Source organism: Chrysochloris asiatica, unplaced genomic scaffold (genome assembly GCF_000296735.1).
Source record: "Chrysochloris asiatica unplaced genomic scaffold, ChrAsi1.0 scaffold00022, whole genome shotgun sequence".
In the NCBI taxonomy this organism is placed as follows: domain Eukaryota; kingdom Metazoa; phylum Chordata; class Mammalia; order Afrosoricida; family Chrysochloridae; genus Chrysochloris; species Chrysochloris asiatica.
In genome coordinates this window covers 29,306,744-29,322,054 of record NW_006408540.1, presented here as the reverse complement: position 1 = coordinate 29,322,054, position 15,311 = coordinate 29,306,744, and the positions used below count along the sequence as shown (strand labels likewise).

Below are 15,311 nucleotides of genomic sequence, written 5' to 3'. Positions count from 1 at the left end.
CACTAACAATTTTGCTGCTGGGTTTGAACTGCCAACCATGTGGCTCACAGCCCAGTGCTCCCCGTAGCAATGCTTTTTGACTCATTCTCATATACATATTATGTGTGTGTATGTGTGTGTGTGTGAGAGAGAGAGAGTGAGAGTGAAAACGAAAACAAACCTCATTGCTGTTAAGCGATTCCAACTCATAACAACTGTATAGGACAGAGTAGAATTGCTCCTTTGGGTTTATTGAGATTGTAAATCTATGGAAGTAGGCAGCCTCATCTTTCTACCGTGGAGCTTCTGGTGGGTTTGAACCACTGACCTTGCTTTTAGCAATCCAATACTTACAGTGTCACCAGAGCTCCTTGTGTGTAATAGTAAAGTAGTTAACTTGGGTAGTAGTTAGAGCAGCTAGATTTGCAAAATGTCCTTTGTACTTGCCACACAGGTAGACATGTGCATTGATAGAGAAACTTCCCTGGAGTAAAGAATTACTGATTGTTGAATTCTAGGAATTCTAGGGTTGTTTCAAGTAACTATAACTTTTTTTGTGGGAATTTCAGAATGTTTACTATTTTATTTTTTATTGTTGGTAGGGACATTTACTATTTATATCCCAACTGTTGTTGTTGTTAAGTGCTGTAGAGTTGATTCCAACTCATAGCAACCCTGTATAGAGTTTCCAAGGAGCAGCTGGTCAGCTTGGACCACTGACCTTATGGTCTAGCGCATTAACCCACAGCCCCACCCCAAAACTCCATATAGCAACTAAGTTATAGAAATGCTGAAATTGAACATTTCTCACTTTTATATTACCGGATCTTTTACTCTTTTCTAACCCCATCTTTATAATCTAATCTTATTTCCCACTCCTTTTCTCTGTTCTTTCCCTATCATCGCTTAGCTGAAACTTCCAAACCAGCAAGGTTTTTGAGTGCTCTCTGGTTTTATGAGTCTTTTCTCTGCTTGGAATACAATGTCATGACTGCATCTTCTTGACAGAGGACATCCTTTAAAATTCCAAATTTTACATTAGAAGGTTTTGGTATTTGTCTAGAGTTGTAATTTCTCCCTTGTCTGGGTTTCTATAACATTTTTTTTTTTTTCAAAAAAAAAAAACAGAAAACTTTTTATTGTGAATTGAGTTAAGGCTTATAGAGCACATCATCAAGTTTACACTCAGCAAGTCATATACTTGATTTCATTACAATGATTGCAATCCCTTCCATATCTTTACCTTTAATCACTTTAACTCTTGGATTTTTGTTCCCGTGCTCCTGGTAACTATCCTATTGTTGCTAAGTACCATATAGTTGGTTCTGATTCATAGCAACCCTGTATAGGGTTTCCGAGGAACAACTGGTAGGTTTGAACCACCGACCTTGCAGTTAGCATTCCAGTGCTTATCCTATCATAGAATGCTTCTTTTATTAAGAAAATCTTATATTAACTTTACAAAAGTGATCTCAGACAATTTTTATCCTTTTGTGATTGACTAATTTTACTAAGTATAATGTCTTCCAGGTTCATCCATGTCATGAGATGTATTGCATATAATATCCTTAGTCTTCGTTCAGTGTTGAGTAGTATTCAACTATGTGTATATACCAAAGTTTGTTTAAACATTCTGTAATGGCATTTAGCTGTCTCTATTTTGTTGCTATTGTGAATAGTGCTGTGATGAACATTGGTGTGTATGTACGTATTCATGTCATAGCTCTTCTTGAGAATGTATGGTAAGTAGAGGGATTGCTGGATCATACGGTATATCTGTTTCCAACATTTTGAGGAAGTGTCACGGTGTTGTCCACAATGGTTGTACCATTTTACAGTCCCACCAGCAGTGTAGGAGGGTCCCAATCTCTCCATACCCTCACTAGCATTTGTGGTTTTCTTTTTATGTAAGCTTTATAATTAATGGTCCTTTGTCAAAGATAAACTGACCCTAGGTGGATGGATTTACTCCTGGATTTTCAGTTCTGTTCCATTGATCTTTGTGTCTTTTGTTGTACCTGTACCAGGTTGTTTTGACTACTGTGACTGTGTGTAGGTTGTAAGATTGGCAAGTGAGAGACCTCCCACTTTGTTGTTCTTTTTTAATAATGCTTGCTTATCCAGGGTCTCTTTCTTTTTCATATAATGTTATTGATGAGTTTTTTTCCTCTTTAAAGAATGATGTTCAAGTCTGCATTGGGATTGTGTTATATATAGATTACTTAAGGTTGTGTTGACATTTTCACAATGTTAACTCTTCCTATCCATGAGTACCAAATAGTCCCCCATTTCTGCTGGTCTCTTTGGGTTTCTTGTAGTGGTGTTATGGAGTAGGTTTTGACTCATAGGGACTCTGTATAGGGTTTCCAAGGCTGCAAATCTTTATGGGAGCAGAAAGCCTCATCTTTCTCCCGCGGAGCGGCTGGTAGTTTCGAACCGCTGACCTTAAGGTTCGCAGCCCGATTCGTAACCACCCACCACTTTGCTGATCTTTCAATGAGTTTTAATAATTTTCTTGCTTAGTCTCTGGAATTTTTTAAGTACTGAATCATATCATCTGTAAATAGAGTTTTACTTTTTTTGCCAATTTGGGCGCCTTTAATTTCTCTTTCTTGTCTTACAGCTCTGGATATGATTTCCACTACATTCTGTTGTACATAGGGTCGCTATGAGTCGGTACCAACTAGATGGCACCTAACAACAACAGTTCTGAATAGGAGTTGTGGTAAAGGGTATTTTTGTCTGGTTGCTGTTCATAAGGGGAATGTTTATAATTTCTCACCATTGACAGTGATATTGGCTTTGTATATTGTTGTTGTTAAGTGCTGTTGAGTTGGTTTCTACCCATGGCGAGCCTGTATAGGTTTCCTAGAAGTGTATGGTAAGCTTGAACCGCCTTCCTTGTGGTTCAAATTGACGTTGAAGTCCAATGCATTAACCAACAGCACCACATCACATTATGTTGAAGAATTTTTCTTTCTATTCCTATTTTGTTGAGTGGTTTTTATCAGGAATGAGTGTTGGATTTTGTCAAATGCCTTTTCTCCTTCAATTGATGTGATCATGTGTTGTTGTTGTTTTTTTTAACCCTTGTTTTATTTGTGTGGCAGATTATGTTTTTTACATTTTTTTAAAATTTTGAACTGAAAACCTGATATGAATCCCAATGATCATGATGTATTATTTTTTGATATATTGTGGGATTCTATTAGCTAGGATTTTGTTGAGATTTTGCATCAGCGTTCATGAGGGATATTGGTCTATAATTTTCTTTTCTTGGTGATGTCTTTGCATGGTTTTGGTATCAGAGTTACGCTTACCTTATAATATGAGCTCAGGCATTTTCTATTCTACGTTCTGGAATAGTTTGAGTAGAATTGATGTCTGTTCCTTCCTGAATGTCTGGTATAATTCAGCAATAATGCTATTTGGGATGGATTTTTTTTAATTGGGAGTTTGTAAGTGATTGATTTTTTTTCTTCTCTTGTTACAGGCCTGATCCAGTTTTCTACTTAAGTCTGTGTTAGTTTAGGTAGGTCGTGTGTTTCTAGAATTTGTCCATTTCTTCTGGATTTTCAAATTTATTGTAGTATAATTTTTCATAGTGTTCAGTTATTATACTTTTTATTTCCACTGGTTCTGTTGTGATATAACCCATATAATTTCTTACTACTGTTATTTGTATTTTATCATTTTCTTTTGTTAGTTTTGCCAGTGGTTTGTTGATTTCATTAATTCTTTCAAAGAACCAGCTTCTTGTTTTGTTGATTCATTCTATTGTTTTTCTGATTTCTGTTTCATTTCATTTCTGCTCTAATATTTCTTCTGGTTGCAGAGGGTTACTTGGCTGCTGTTTTTCTAATTGTTAGAGATCTTGGTTTAGGGGTTTATTTTGGTTCTGTCTTCTTTTTTGGATGTATGCTTTTATTGCTGTAAGTTGCCCTCTGAGCAATGCTTTTGCTGTGAAGATTTTGGTATGTTGTGCTTTGTTTTGTTTTTTTGTCATTTGATTAGGGAATTTTTTAATTTAACTTTTTATTTAGTCTGTTACCCAATAGCTTTTAAGCAGGGTGCTATACAATTCCCATTTGTTTAATATTTTTCACCTTGATCTTCCTGTTGTTGATTTCTAATTTTATAGTGGGATATGAGAAGATGCTTTGTAGTATTTTGATGTTTAAATTTTTCTGAGGTTTGCTTTGTGGGCTCACATATAGTCTATTCAGGTGATTGTTCCTTGTACACAGGAAAAGAATGTATATTGTGATACTGTTATATTGAGTACTCTATATATGTTTATGAAATGAAGTTGGTTGATTGCGTTATTTACTTCTCTGCCTTTGTTGAGTTTCTTTCTAGTTATGCTGTCCTTCCTCAAAAGTGGTGCATTAAAATTTCCAACTATTGCTGTAGAATTGTCAATTGTCTTTCTTTCTTTTGTTCTATTGAATTTGATTCATATATTTTGAGGTTCCTTCATTGGGAGCATAGATATTTATTATGATTATGTTCTCTTGTTCAATTAATCCTTTAATCATGTTGTAATGTCCTTCTTTGTTTTATATGTTGGATTTTTGCCTTAAAGTCTATTTTATCAGACCTTAAAATCACCACTCTTGCTCTTTTTTGATTGTCATCACTTGATACATTTTTTTCTGTCCTTGATTTTTTAGTCTGTTTTTGCCTTTGTGTGTAAGGAGTATATCTCTTCTACACAGTATATCGAAAGATCCTGTTTTCTCATCCATTTTGCTGCTTTCTGTCTTTTGAATTGTACATTTAATTCATTGATATTCAGTGTAGTTATCAATAGGTATGAATTGATTGCTGTCATTTTGCTATGTGTTTTTTAGTAATGGTGAAGATTTCTTTGTTCCACGTAATTTTCTGCATTGAGTTAATTTGTTTCCATTTTCCTTTTTGTTGGGTTAATATTTGCTAAATCTTTTGATTTTCCTCTTTTATATTTTGATGTGCATCTGTATTAATTTTCTTTGAGACTACCCTGTAATTTGTTTCTATATCTGTATCAAGGAGCTCTGGTAGCATAGGTAGTGGTTACAAGTTGGGCTACTAACCTTAAGGTCAACCGTTCAAAACTACCAGGTGTTCTGTGGGAGAAAGATGACACTTTCTGCTCTCGTAAAAGATTTACAGCCTCAGAAACCCTAACAGGGTCTCTGTGAGTTGGAACTGATTCCATGGCACAAACCAACCAACCATATCTGGTTTGAATTCTATAAGAAATGTGAACATTTCTTCACATGTTTGTTGGCTGCCTGAATGTCTTCCTTGGTGGAGTGTCTGTTCATGTCCTGTGCCCATTTTGAATTGGGTTACTTGTCTTTTTCTTGTAGAGGTGTTGTAGTTTCCTATAGATTTTAGAAATTAGTCCCTTGTCTGATATGTCATTGCAAAAGATTTTTTCCCAATCATCTGTTTTGTCCTCTTCTTTTGTTTGTGTGATTTTCTAATTGTTTTGTAGTCTGTGTATTCCCAAGATTAGTATGGCTATCACATCTTTTAGAGTCCTGGTGTGGCTCTATGGGGTCAGACTGCAAAGTCATTTGAACTGCAAGGTTGGTGCTTCAAGCTCACCAGGTGCTCCTTGGAAACCCTATACAGGGTCTCTATGGGTCAGAATCGACTCGACAGCACTTAACAACAACATAAAATCTTTTCTTAAGCTTTTACAATAATGATCTTATGAAGTATTTCTTCTTTTGTTTTTATTGTGACTAATTTCACTCAGCATAATGTCCTCAAGGTTATCCATGTTATGTACTGGCTTGCAGCTTCCTTATTATTCTTCAAGATAGTATAATACTCCATTGTGTCCATGTACCAAAGTTTGTTTTATCCATTCTTCAGTTGATGGGCACTTAGACTGTCTCCATCTTTTTGCTGTTGTGAATAGTGCTGCTATGAATATTGGTGTGCATGTATCTACTCGTGTTATGGTTCGTATTTCTTGTGGATATATACCAAGTAGAGAAATTGCTGGCTCATATAGTATTTCTAGTTTCAACTTTTTGAGGAAGCTTCATACTGTTTTTCAGAGAGGATGGACCATTTTGCATTCCCACCAACAATGTAGAAGGGTCCCAGTCTCTCCACATCCTCTCCAGCATTTATTATCCTCTGCATTTTTTAACTTCCCTGTTATTGCTGGTGTTAAGATGATATCTCATTGTTTTGATTTATATATCTCTAATGAGCTCTGGTATCCCAGTGGTTACGAATCAGACTGCAAACCGCAAGGTCTCAACTCGGGTTAACAGAAGTGTATTAAATGTGGTTGGACTTAGTTCACAACTTCTTTGCTATTTTCCCCCCACTTTCCCTTATTGGTGACCAACATGGTCATCAGCAAGACCACATGCCTGCTTGTGTGTTCTTGATTCTCAATCTTGGAAAGGGATTTGCCCTGAGGCGACCTGACTGCTTGCTTTGATGGCTCCTGGGTGAACAACTTGCTTGTTCTTGTAGTAGTCAGTCAGACTGCCATTATTGTTTTTTGAGTATTTTATTGTGAATTATATGATAGTTTACATGGGAGAACATTTGTTTTACATTCATTCTATTGTACATCGTATTGTTGCCGTTGCCATTATTTTTTTTTTTTTAATTAAATGTTTTTATTTTGCATTGAGTGAAAGTTTACAGGGCACATCATCAGCTGCACATTCAACCATTCATTTAGCTTGTTTCATTACATTGATTATTATCCCTGCCATATATCATCAGTTTACAGTGTTTCTCTCTATCCTCTAGCTTTTTTTTTTTGGATGGGGGGGGACTTGGCTTTTTGGAATTTACAGTCCCATTATTGTTTTGATCTTTCCTGCTGATCTGTCTTTCAAGAAGTATCTTCTGTTCTTCCAGCTGCTTAAGGCTGGTGTTCTTGTCCTTTCAAGTGGAAATTTCTCAACTCAGAAGATTCTGGATGGGGATCAGGATTCCACCAATGGTTTTAAGCAATGCAAAGGGTCTGCAGGAAGCAGGATGTTTTATTTCCTTGGTCTTATTTAGTTGATTTCTAATTTTGTAGCATTGTGGTCTGAGAAGATGCTTTGTAGTATGTTGATGTTTATAAATTTATGAAGCCTTGTTTTGTGGCCTAACACATGGTCTAGTCTGGAAAATGTTCCATGTGCACTGGAAAAGAATGTGTATTGTGCTGTTGGGTTGAATGCTCTGTACGCATATATGAGGTCCAGTTGGCTGATTTTGTTGTTTAGTTCTTCTATGTCTTCATCAAGTTTCTTTCTGGTTGTTCTATCCATTTTCGAAAGTGGTGTGTTAAAGTTGCCCACTGTAGTGTAGTGGTTACAAATTGGGCTGCTAACCTTAAGGTTAGCAGTTCAAAACTACCAGCTGTTTCACGGGAGAAAGATGAGACTTTCTGCTCCCATAGAGATTTACAGTCTTAGAAACCCTGTACAGGATCCCTATGAGTCAGAACCGATGCCATGGCACGTAACAACAACAACTATTACTATAGATTTGTTTCATTCTTTTTTCAAATCTTTTAGAGTTTTCTTTATATATTTTGGAGTTCTTTCATTGTGAGCATAGATGTTTATTATGGTTATGTCATCTTGTTCAATTGTCCATTTAATCATGAGATGATGTCCATCTTTATCTAGTATGCTGGTTTTTGCCTTAAAGTTTATTTTAACAGAGATTAGTGTTGCCACTCCTGCTCTTTTTCAATTGCAATTAGCTTGGTATATTTTTTTCCATCCTTTGGAAGTCCTCTTTTTTTTAAATTATTTTTTTAATATTTTATTGTGAATTATGTGATCGTTTACATGGGAGAACATTAGTTTTACATTCATTCTATTGTATATCATTTCATTGCCATGGTTACAGCTCCCTCCATGCATCAGCAACCAACCAAAGGGTATATCTGCCCCCTGGTTGTCAGCACACAGCCCTTCTCCCTCACTGGGTTAGAATCCTCAGCTGCTCCGTCTCTCCACGTCATCGTTTCTGCCTCCATTTATGACGTCACTGATTCTCTGGGTAGGGTCCTGTACTCTGCTCTTCTCCCTTGATGGTCCCAGGTACCTCCACTTCTGGACTGCAAAGCCAACCACTCCCCTCCTTTTGCTACAAAATTTCTACCTTTATATTTCCAACCCTCACAGTTAGTCCTGATAGCAATTATTCACTATTGTGCCACATGAGTGCTATCCCCATCTCCTTTCATCAATCCCGCCCAGACAGATTGAATACTACTCAGTGGAGATTCTACCTTCTTCCATGCCCTCTGGATCTAGGCTCCCTCTTGAAAGCTTGTAAGCCAGTTACTTCTTGCCTTTGTAGCACCCCCGCCCCCGTTTTGCGTAGCCAGTGTCCAACTTGCCCATCCCTGTCTACACTGTGTATTGAGGTGTGGGAATGATCCTCGCTGTAAAGATTTGTTCCCTCTTTTGAGCTACTGTATCCATAGGTGTAGGTCAAGTTCATCAAATTGTGTCAGATTAGTCTCTTTTTCCTTTTGTTTCTTCTTCTCGTTGAGCTCTGATCTGCCATTGAAGCCAGGTCAAGTGGGTATCATCTGCAAGTGTAGGTGTTCTTATGCATATGCACTCTCTTTTTATCAGCTGAACACTTCACTCTTCACGTGGTAGGGCTTAGCCCGCTGCTTCATTGCTGTTTTTCCCTCACTTCCCCTTAATGGTGACTAATGTGGTCACCAATCAGAGCGCATGTTTGTTCATGTATTCCCATTGAGTCTTAGTCTTGGAAAAGGGTTTGCCCTGAGAGGTCCCGACCACTTGCCTTGATGTCTCCTGGGCAAGCAACTTGCTTGTTCTTGTAGTGGTCAGTCAGACTGCCGTTATTGTTTTGTATTTTTCCTGTTGCTCTTTCTTTCAAGAAGTATCCTCTGTTCTAGCCACTCCAGGCTGGTCTGCTTGTCCTTTCAAGTGGAAATTTCCCACCTCAGAAGATTCTGGATGGGGTTCAGGATTCCACTGATGGTCTTATGTAATGCAGAGGTTCTGCAGGAAGCTTCCTTCACTGGGCTCATTTTATCCCCATTTTAGGTATTCCAATCAGTTATAGGCAGAAGACGGACTTACAAGGTTCCTATGGTGATATTTCTGGCTATTCCTTTCTCTCCACCTCAAGTGTCTATTTTATAATGGTATGCAAGGGAAACCAAAATTCAAAAACAGCCAAGCATCTTACATTATTTCCCCCCTTTTGCCCATTCCAACCATGCTTCAGTCCCTGTATCCCAGAGCCCTGTATTTCCATGGTTGTATATGTATCATTATTTAATCTGTCCCACTTAGCCCATGCAGACCTTCCTAATTGTTCTCCCATCTGCCTTGTTCTTCCATTCCCCTGCCCCCTCTTATATGTTGCCCCCTGCCCAGCACCCAAACTCTCCTCTATTTATTCCCTACCCTGTGTTCCACCTTCCCCTCCCTCTTTTCACCTCACCCCTCACATCCCGGTAACCAGCAAAGAATTCCATCCCCCTCCTTTAGTATAGGTTCTTTTTCTTAGTCTTTTACAGTAGTGGCCCTATGCAGTATTTCTCCTTTTGTGACTGACTAATTTCACTCAACATAATGTCTTCAAGGTTCATCCATGGTATGTGGTAGCTTACAGCTTCCTTGTTGTTCTTCAAGGTAACATAATATTCCATTGTGTGTATGTACCGCAGTTTGTTTATCCATTCTTCAGTTGATGGACACTCAGGCTGTCTCCATCTTTTTGCTATTGTAAATAGTGTTGCTATGTACATTGGTGCGCATATATCTACTCGTGTTATGGCTCGTATTTCTTGTGGGTAAATACCAAGTAGAGGACTTGCTGGATCGAATGGTATTTCTATTTTCAACCTTCTGAGAAAGCGCCATATTGCTTTCCAGAGTAGTTGGGCTGTTTTGCAATCACACCAGCAATTCAGGAGCATCCCGGTGTCTCTGCATCCTTGCCAACATTTATTGTATTTGACTTTATTTTCATGATCTTCCTATTGTTGACATCTAATTTGATAGCATTGTGGTATGAGAAGATGCTTTGTAGTATTTTGATATTTGAAAATTTATGGAGGTTTGTTTTGTGGCCTAATGCATGGTCTATTCTGGAAAGTGTTCCGTGTGCACTGGAAAAGAAGTGGAACTTCTTTTGTAATGTGCAGTTCAGTCACTATTGTAAACATACACCTGGCCCTCTTGTCTCAACTTCCAATATAAAATCTTCAGCCAGAGGTTCTTGTCCTACTTTGTTCAGCCAGGACACCTGGAGTCAGTGGATTTCCAACTGAGATCAGGTGGCAAGAGAGAAATTTCCCAGACATTGTCCATCTAGCCCTTCTACACTTTAGTGTGTTTTCCTCCTTGTGAGTGCTACCTGGTTACAACCCATGTTATTAAATTACTGAAAGGTGACCCAACTTTGCATTCCTAATTCCATTTTAGTTAAGTGTTGGAAATAAAAAAATTTAATGATAACTTTATCTAAATGAAGATAGAATTGTTATATTCATAACTCTCAGTTGTCTGTTTCATTTTCCTGTCACTGATTTCTTTCTTAAACTACCTACTGTGGTATAACCAGCATTGAGCATCTCTCTGGTTCCTGCCCTCCCTCCCGTTCTTCCCGCCAGCCCCCAAAAGCCCAATTAGATGGAAGATTCTAGCCAAATCTCTCCAAATCCCAAGAAAAACACAACTGAGTTCTGAGGCTCTTGATCTTGGTGCTTTTAAACTTGGGAGTGGGGTCTTGAGATGCTTTTCTTCACAACATTCTGCTGTTAAATTACAGTCCTTGCCCTAATGTCTTCAGGCTAAATGAGAGGTTGAAGGGTTTGTGCTTATTACATGCTGAGTGGGTACTGACTTGTTCATAGGCACCATCCACTCAACTCTGACTCAAGTCAACCTTATATACAACAGAATGAAACACTGCCCAGCCCTGCACCATTCTCACAAAGTTGGTATTAAGGCCTTCAAAAATAACAATTCTCTTAAAATTTCTCTATTCCTGTATTAAGGAGCTCTGGTAGCATAGTGGTTACGAGTTGGGCTGCTAACCTCCAGGTCAGCCGTTCCATCAGCCGTTTGAGAAGAATGATGAGCCTTTTTGCTTCCATAAACATTTACAGCCTCGGAAACCATATGCAGGGTTGCTGTGAGTCAGAATCGACTCCAGAGCACACCACCACCACTACCATTATGATATTATTTTTAGGTTGGTATTAAGACGTTAAGAATAATATAGTTTGTAAGAGAAATATTAATTTCTAATGTTTCCTATTTTGTAAGAGAATCAGATTTTTTTTTCTGTAATCATAATATATTTTGCATTAGATTTAAAATCTTAATGTTTTTATTTTACTTTTTAATATTTTAATCCTCTTATTATATCCATGTCTTTTAAGTGTTTTCTTAGATTATAATACCTTTTTTTAATTGGAAAAATCATAGAGGTTGACCCTGGGGATAAATTGTTAAAATATAAAAAAAAGCTAAGTTTATCAGCGATCTTTCATATACTTCCTATTGTACATATCAACTAGCAAAATCACACATCCTTGCCCAAAGCAATATCATATTTCACTAAGCCCTTTTTCAAATGATGATGTTGTAAAAGGAATACCAATCACCTGGATTTTAGGATTTTGTCATAGTAAATATATTCTTTTTTTGTTGAGTTGATGTGAATTCTAAAGAATCACAGGTAAGTTCATGAAAAATTTATGATGCCCCCATGTTAGACTCTACTTACAATGAAAATGATAACATTACTTCTTTTGATGAGAAGTTTGGACCTAGACTGAATGAGATAGTAAGGGGAATTTCACTTTTTGAAATCCATCCTGGCAATAAGGAACAGCTCATATTATAAACTGTTTGAAAAAATTATAAGTCTATAAATCTCCAACTGTAGAAGTTGTTATTTTTCGGGGGGTGGGGGCACTTGAAAAACTAATTGCTTTTTTTCCGCTTTAGAGTAAATGAATATAATGAGAAATAATATTGTCCAATATCCACACTGGAAATACAAGCTTTGTCCAAGTATGCTACAATAACTGAAATAAAAATGAGATTTTTGTTGTTGTTGTTAAATTGATTCTTTTTCATTCTTCTTGCAGACTCAGTGTTCCTGAAAGTACACCTTTCACAGCAGTCTTGAAGTTTGCAGCAGAAGAAGTAAGGAAGGAAATTAGAACATGCTTTATGGGATGCAGTTTGGTAATGTTGTTGTTGAGTATAGTTTAGTTGGTTCCAACTCATAACTATCCTGTATAAGGTTTCAGAGGTGCAGCTGGTGAGCTTGAACCGCCGACTTTGCGGTTCAAACCGTTCTTGCAGTCCAGCACATTAACTCACAGTTCCACACCAAGACTCCACTTGGCAATATGCTTTTATTGCATGTTTTTATATTGCATGTACATTTTGACTCTCATTTCATTAAGGATTAATGAACCATCGATTAATGCTATAAAAATTCTAGGTGGTACAAGCAGTTTGCTCTCAGTTGCTAACCTAAAGATTATTAATTTGAATCCATCTACTGGTGACGTTAAATAAAGAACTAGTGGTCTGCTTCTGTGAAGATTACAACTAGAAACACCCTAGAGAAATCTACTCTATAACATGTGGGGTCTGTTTGAGTCAGAATCGACCTCACTGCAGTGGCTTGGGTTTGTTGTTGTTGTTATGCGCTGCCAAGCTGGTTCTTTCTCATGGTGACTGCATGGATCATTTCTGTTATAAAGGTCAATACAAGGCTGGTCCTATGAGTTGGCGATTAAGGATATCCCAACTGTTCGACTTTTCCACATGTTATACCACTCCATAGTCCTTAATAATTAATAGCCCCTCCTTCCTTCCCCAAGTCTCAGGGTTTTGCAGCATGCTGTAACGTGACATAAAACATATCATCATCAAAAGAAATGGCTCACACGTTGTGTGACTTAGTTCAGAGACTTAGTCTGGAGGAATCTTCTCACCTACATAGGCGGGAACAGTTGTTGGAGAAGGATGTCATGCTGGCTAAGGTGGAGGGTCAGAGAAAAAGAGGAAGATACCCAACGAGATGGATTGGGCAGGTGGCATCATTGATGGCATCAAGTGTGGCAGCAGTAGAGAGGTTGGCCCAGGATCGGACATTGTTTCGTTCTGCTGTGCATGGGGTCGCTATGAGTCGGTTCCGACTCTATGGCACCTGACAACAACAACAAACAGTCTCAGGGGCTAAAGAACCCAAATTGGCAGGTCAGGTGACAGACTGTGGATGCACTAGGCTGTAGGAGCTGGTGAATCAGGTCTGGTGTTGGGCTGAAAGTCCAATGAATTGGAGGTCATGCATAATAAGCTAAATGTAAGATCGAGGGCAAGAGAGCAAGCTTTTCCAAAGCAGTCTTATAATTGCAGTCAGACCATACCCACAAGGGAAACTGAGATTGGTGGCTTGAGTCACACCCTCTACTAGGGTGAGGGCATCTTTACTCTTTGGTTCCCTTATGATCTTTACTCTTTAGCTCCATCTTTTATCTTTGTTGTTGTTATTAAGTACCATGGGGTTGGTTCCAACTCATAGTGATCCTGCACAGGGTTTCCGAGGCTGAAAATCTTAACGGGAGCAGAAAGCCGCATCTTTCTCCCGCAGAGCAGCTGGTAGTTTCAAACTGCCGGCTTTGAGTTTAGCAGCCCAATTCATAACCACTACGCTACCAGAGCTCCTTTCTTTTTTCTTTACTCCTTAGCAATTCATTTCAAAATGGTTGCATAATAAAAAACTTGTTGTTAAGTGCCATTGAGTGGATTCCAACTCATAGTGACCCTGTATAGGGTTTCTGAGGAAAAACTGGTGTGTTTGAACTGCCAACCTTGTGGTTGTTACACTTGAGCCAATAGCTGCTGCCACAGTGCCAGTCTATTTCCTTGTCCTTGAAGATCTTTCTGATTTTTGCTGACCCTCCACTTGACCAACCATGATGTGCTTCTTCAGGTACTGGTCCCTCCTGGAAAATATGTCTAAGGTATGATAGACAAAGTCTGGTCAGTCTGGCTTTTAAGGAGCGTTCTGGCTGTACGTCTTCCAACACAGGTTTGTTTGATTTTTTGGTAGCCCATGGCACTTTTAATATTTTTCTCCAACACCTTAACTCAATTGCATAAATTCTTCGACAATATTTCTTACTCATTGTCCAACTTTCACATGCATGTGAGGCTATTGAAAATACCATGGTTTGGGCCAGCCCCACCTTAGTCCTCAAACTAAAATCTTTGCTCTTGAACATTTTAAAGAGGTCTTCTGCAGCAGATTTTCCTGAAGCAATACATTGTTTTGATTTCTTGACTGCTGCTTCAATTTGTGTTGATATTATTTTCAAACAAAATGAAGTGTTTGACAACTTTAATCTTTTCTCCACTTATCCTGATATTGGTCCGGTGGTTAGGATTTTTGTTTTGATTACATTGACTTGCAATCCATGCTAAAGGTTTTAATCTTCATCAGTATTTTAAGTCTTCTTTCATACAATCAGCAAGAGAGGTTGTATCACCTGCGTATTACAGGTGGTTAATGAGTCTTCCTCCAATCCTGTTGCCACGTTCTTTTTCATGTAATCCAGCTTCTTGGATTGTTTGTTCAGTATATAGATTGAATGAGTATGGTGAAAGAATACAACCTTTGCACACACCTTTCCTGATATTGAGGCATTCACTGCCCCCTTGTTCTGTTCTAGTGACTGCCTCTTGGTCTGTGTACAGGTTTCTCATGTTCACAATTAAATGCTCTGGAATTCTTATTCTTTGCAATGTTTATCCATAGTTTCTTATGATCCACACAAAGGTATGATTGTTGTTGCTGTTGTTAAGTGCTGTTGAGTCAGTTTTGACTCGTAGTGACCCTGTGTAGGGTTTCCGAGGAGCGACTGGAGAGCTTGGACTGCCGACTTTGTGGTTCAAACCGACTTTTCAGTCCAGCATATTAACCCACAGCTCCACACCAGAACTCCAAGGTATGATTAAGAAAATACGTAGTTTATCGTAAAACAGATTGATTAGTGAGTGATAAATACTCTTCAGTAGGGATAGCTAAAGAAGTCCTGGTGTGGCATTGTGGGTTAAGCACTGGACTGCTAACCACAAGGTTGGTGATTCAAACCCACCAGTTGTTCCTCAGAAACCCTGTACAGGCCTCTTTGAGTTAAAAAGTAGAATTCAGGTTTTAAAAAACTAAGATATCTTATAATTCAGATATTTGATCATAGTTTTATTGAGCATTACATAAATTACAGTTTAAAAATATATTAAGAATTTAAGAAGAACAAACAAGATGGCGGATCGGGTGGA

The 15,311-nt window shown here is 38.2% G+C and overlaps 1 protein-coding gene across 1 annotated transcript in view; it reads left to right on the top strand.

Moving 5' to 3' along the window:
* The window catches only part of LOC102827084 (ubiquitin-fold modifier 1-like), a 23,810-nt gene that overhangs the window by 1,597 nt on the left and 6,902 nt on the right, over positions 1-15,311 (top strand). The window contains exon 2 of the mRNA XM_006837700.1: positions 12,101-12,158. Within this exon, the coding sequence (XP_006837763.1) occupies positions 12,101-12,158 (58 nt within the window). The remainder of the gene's footprint in view (positions 1-12,100; positions 12,159-15,311) is intronic.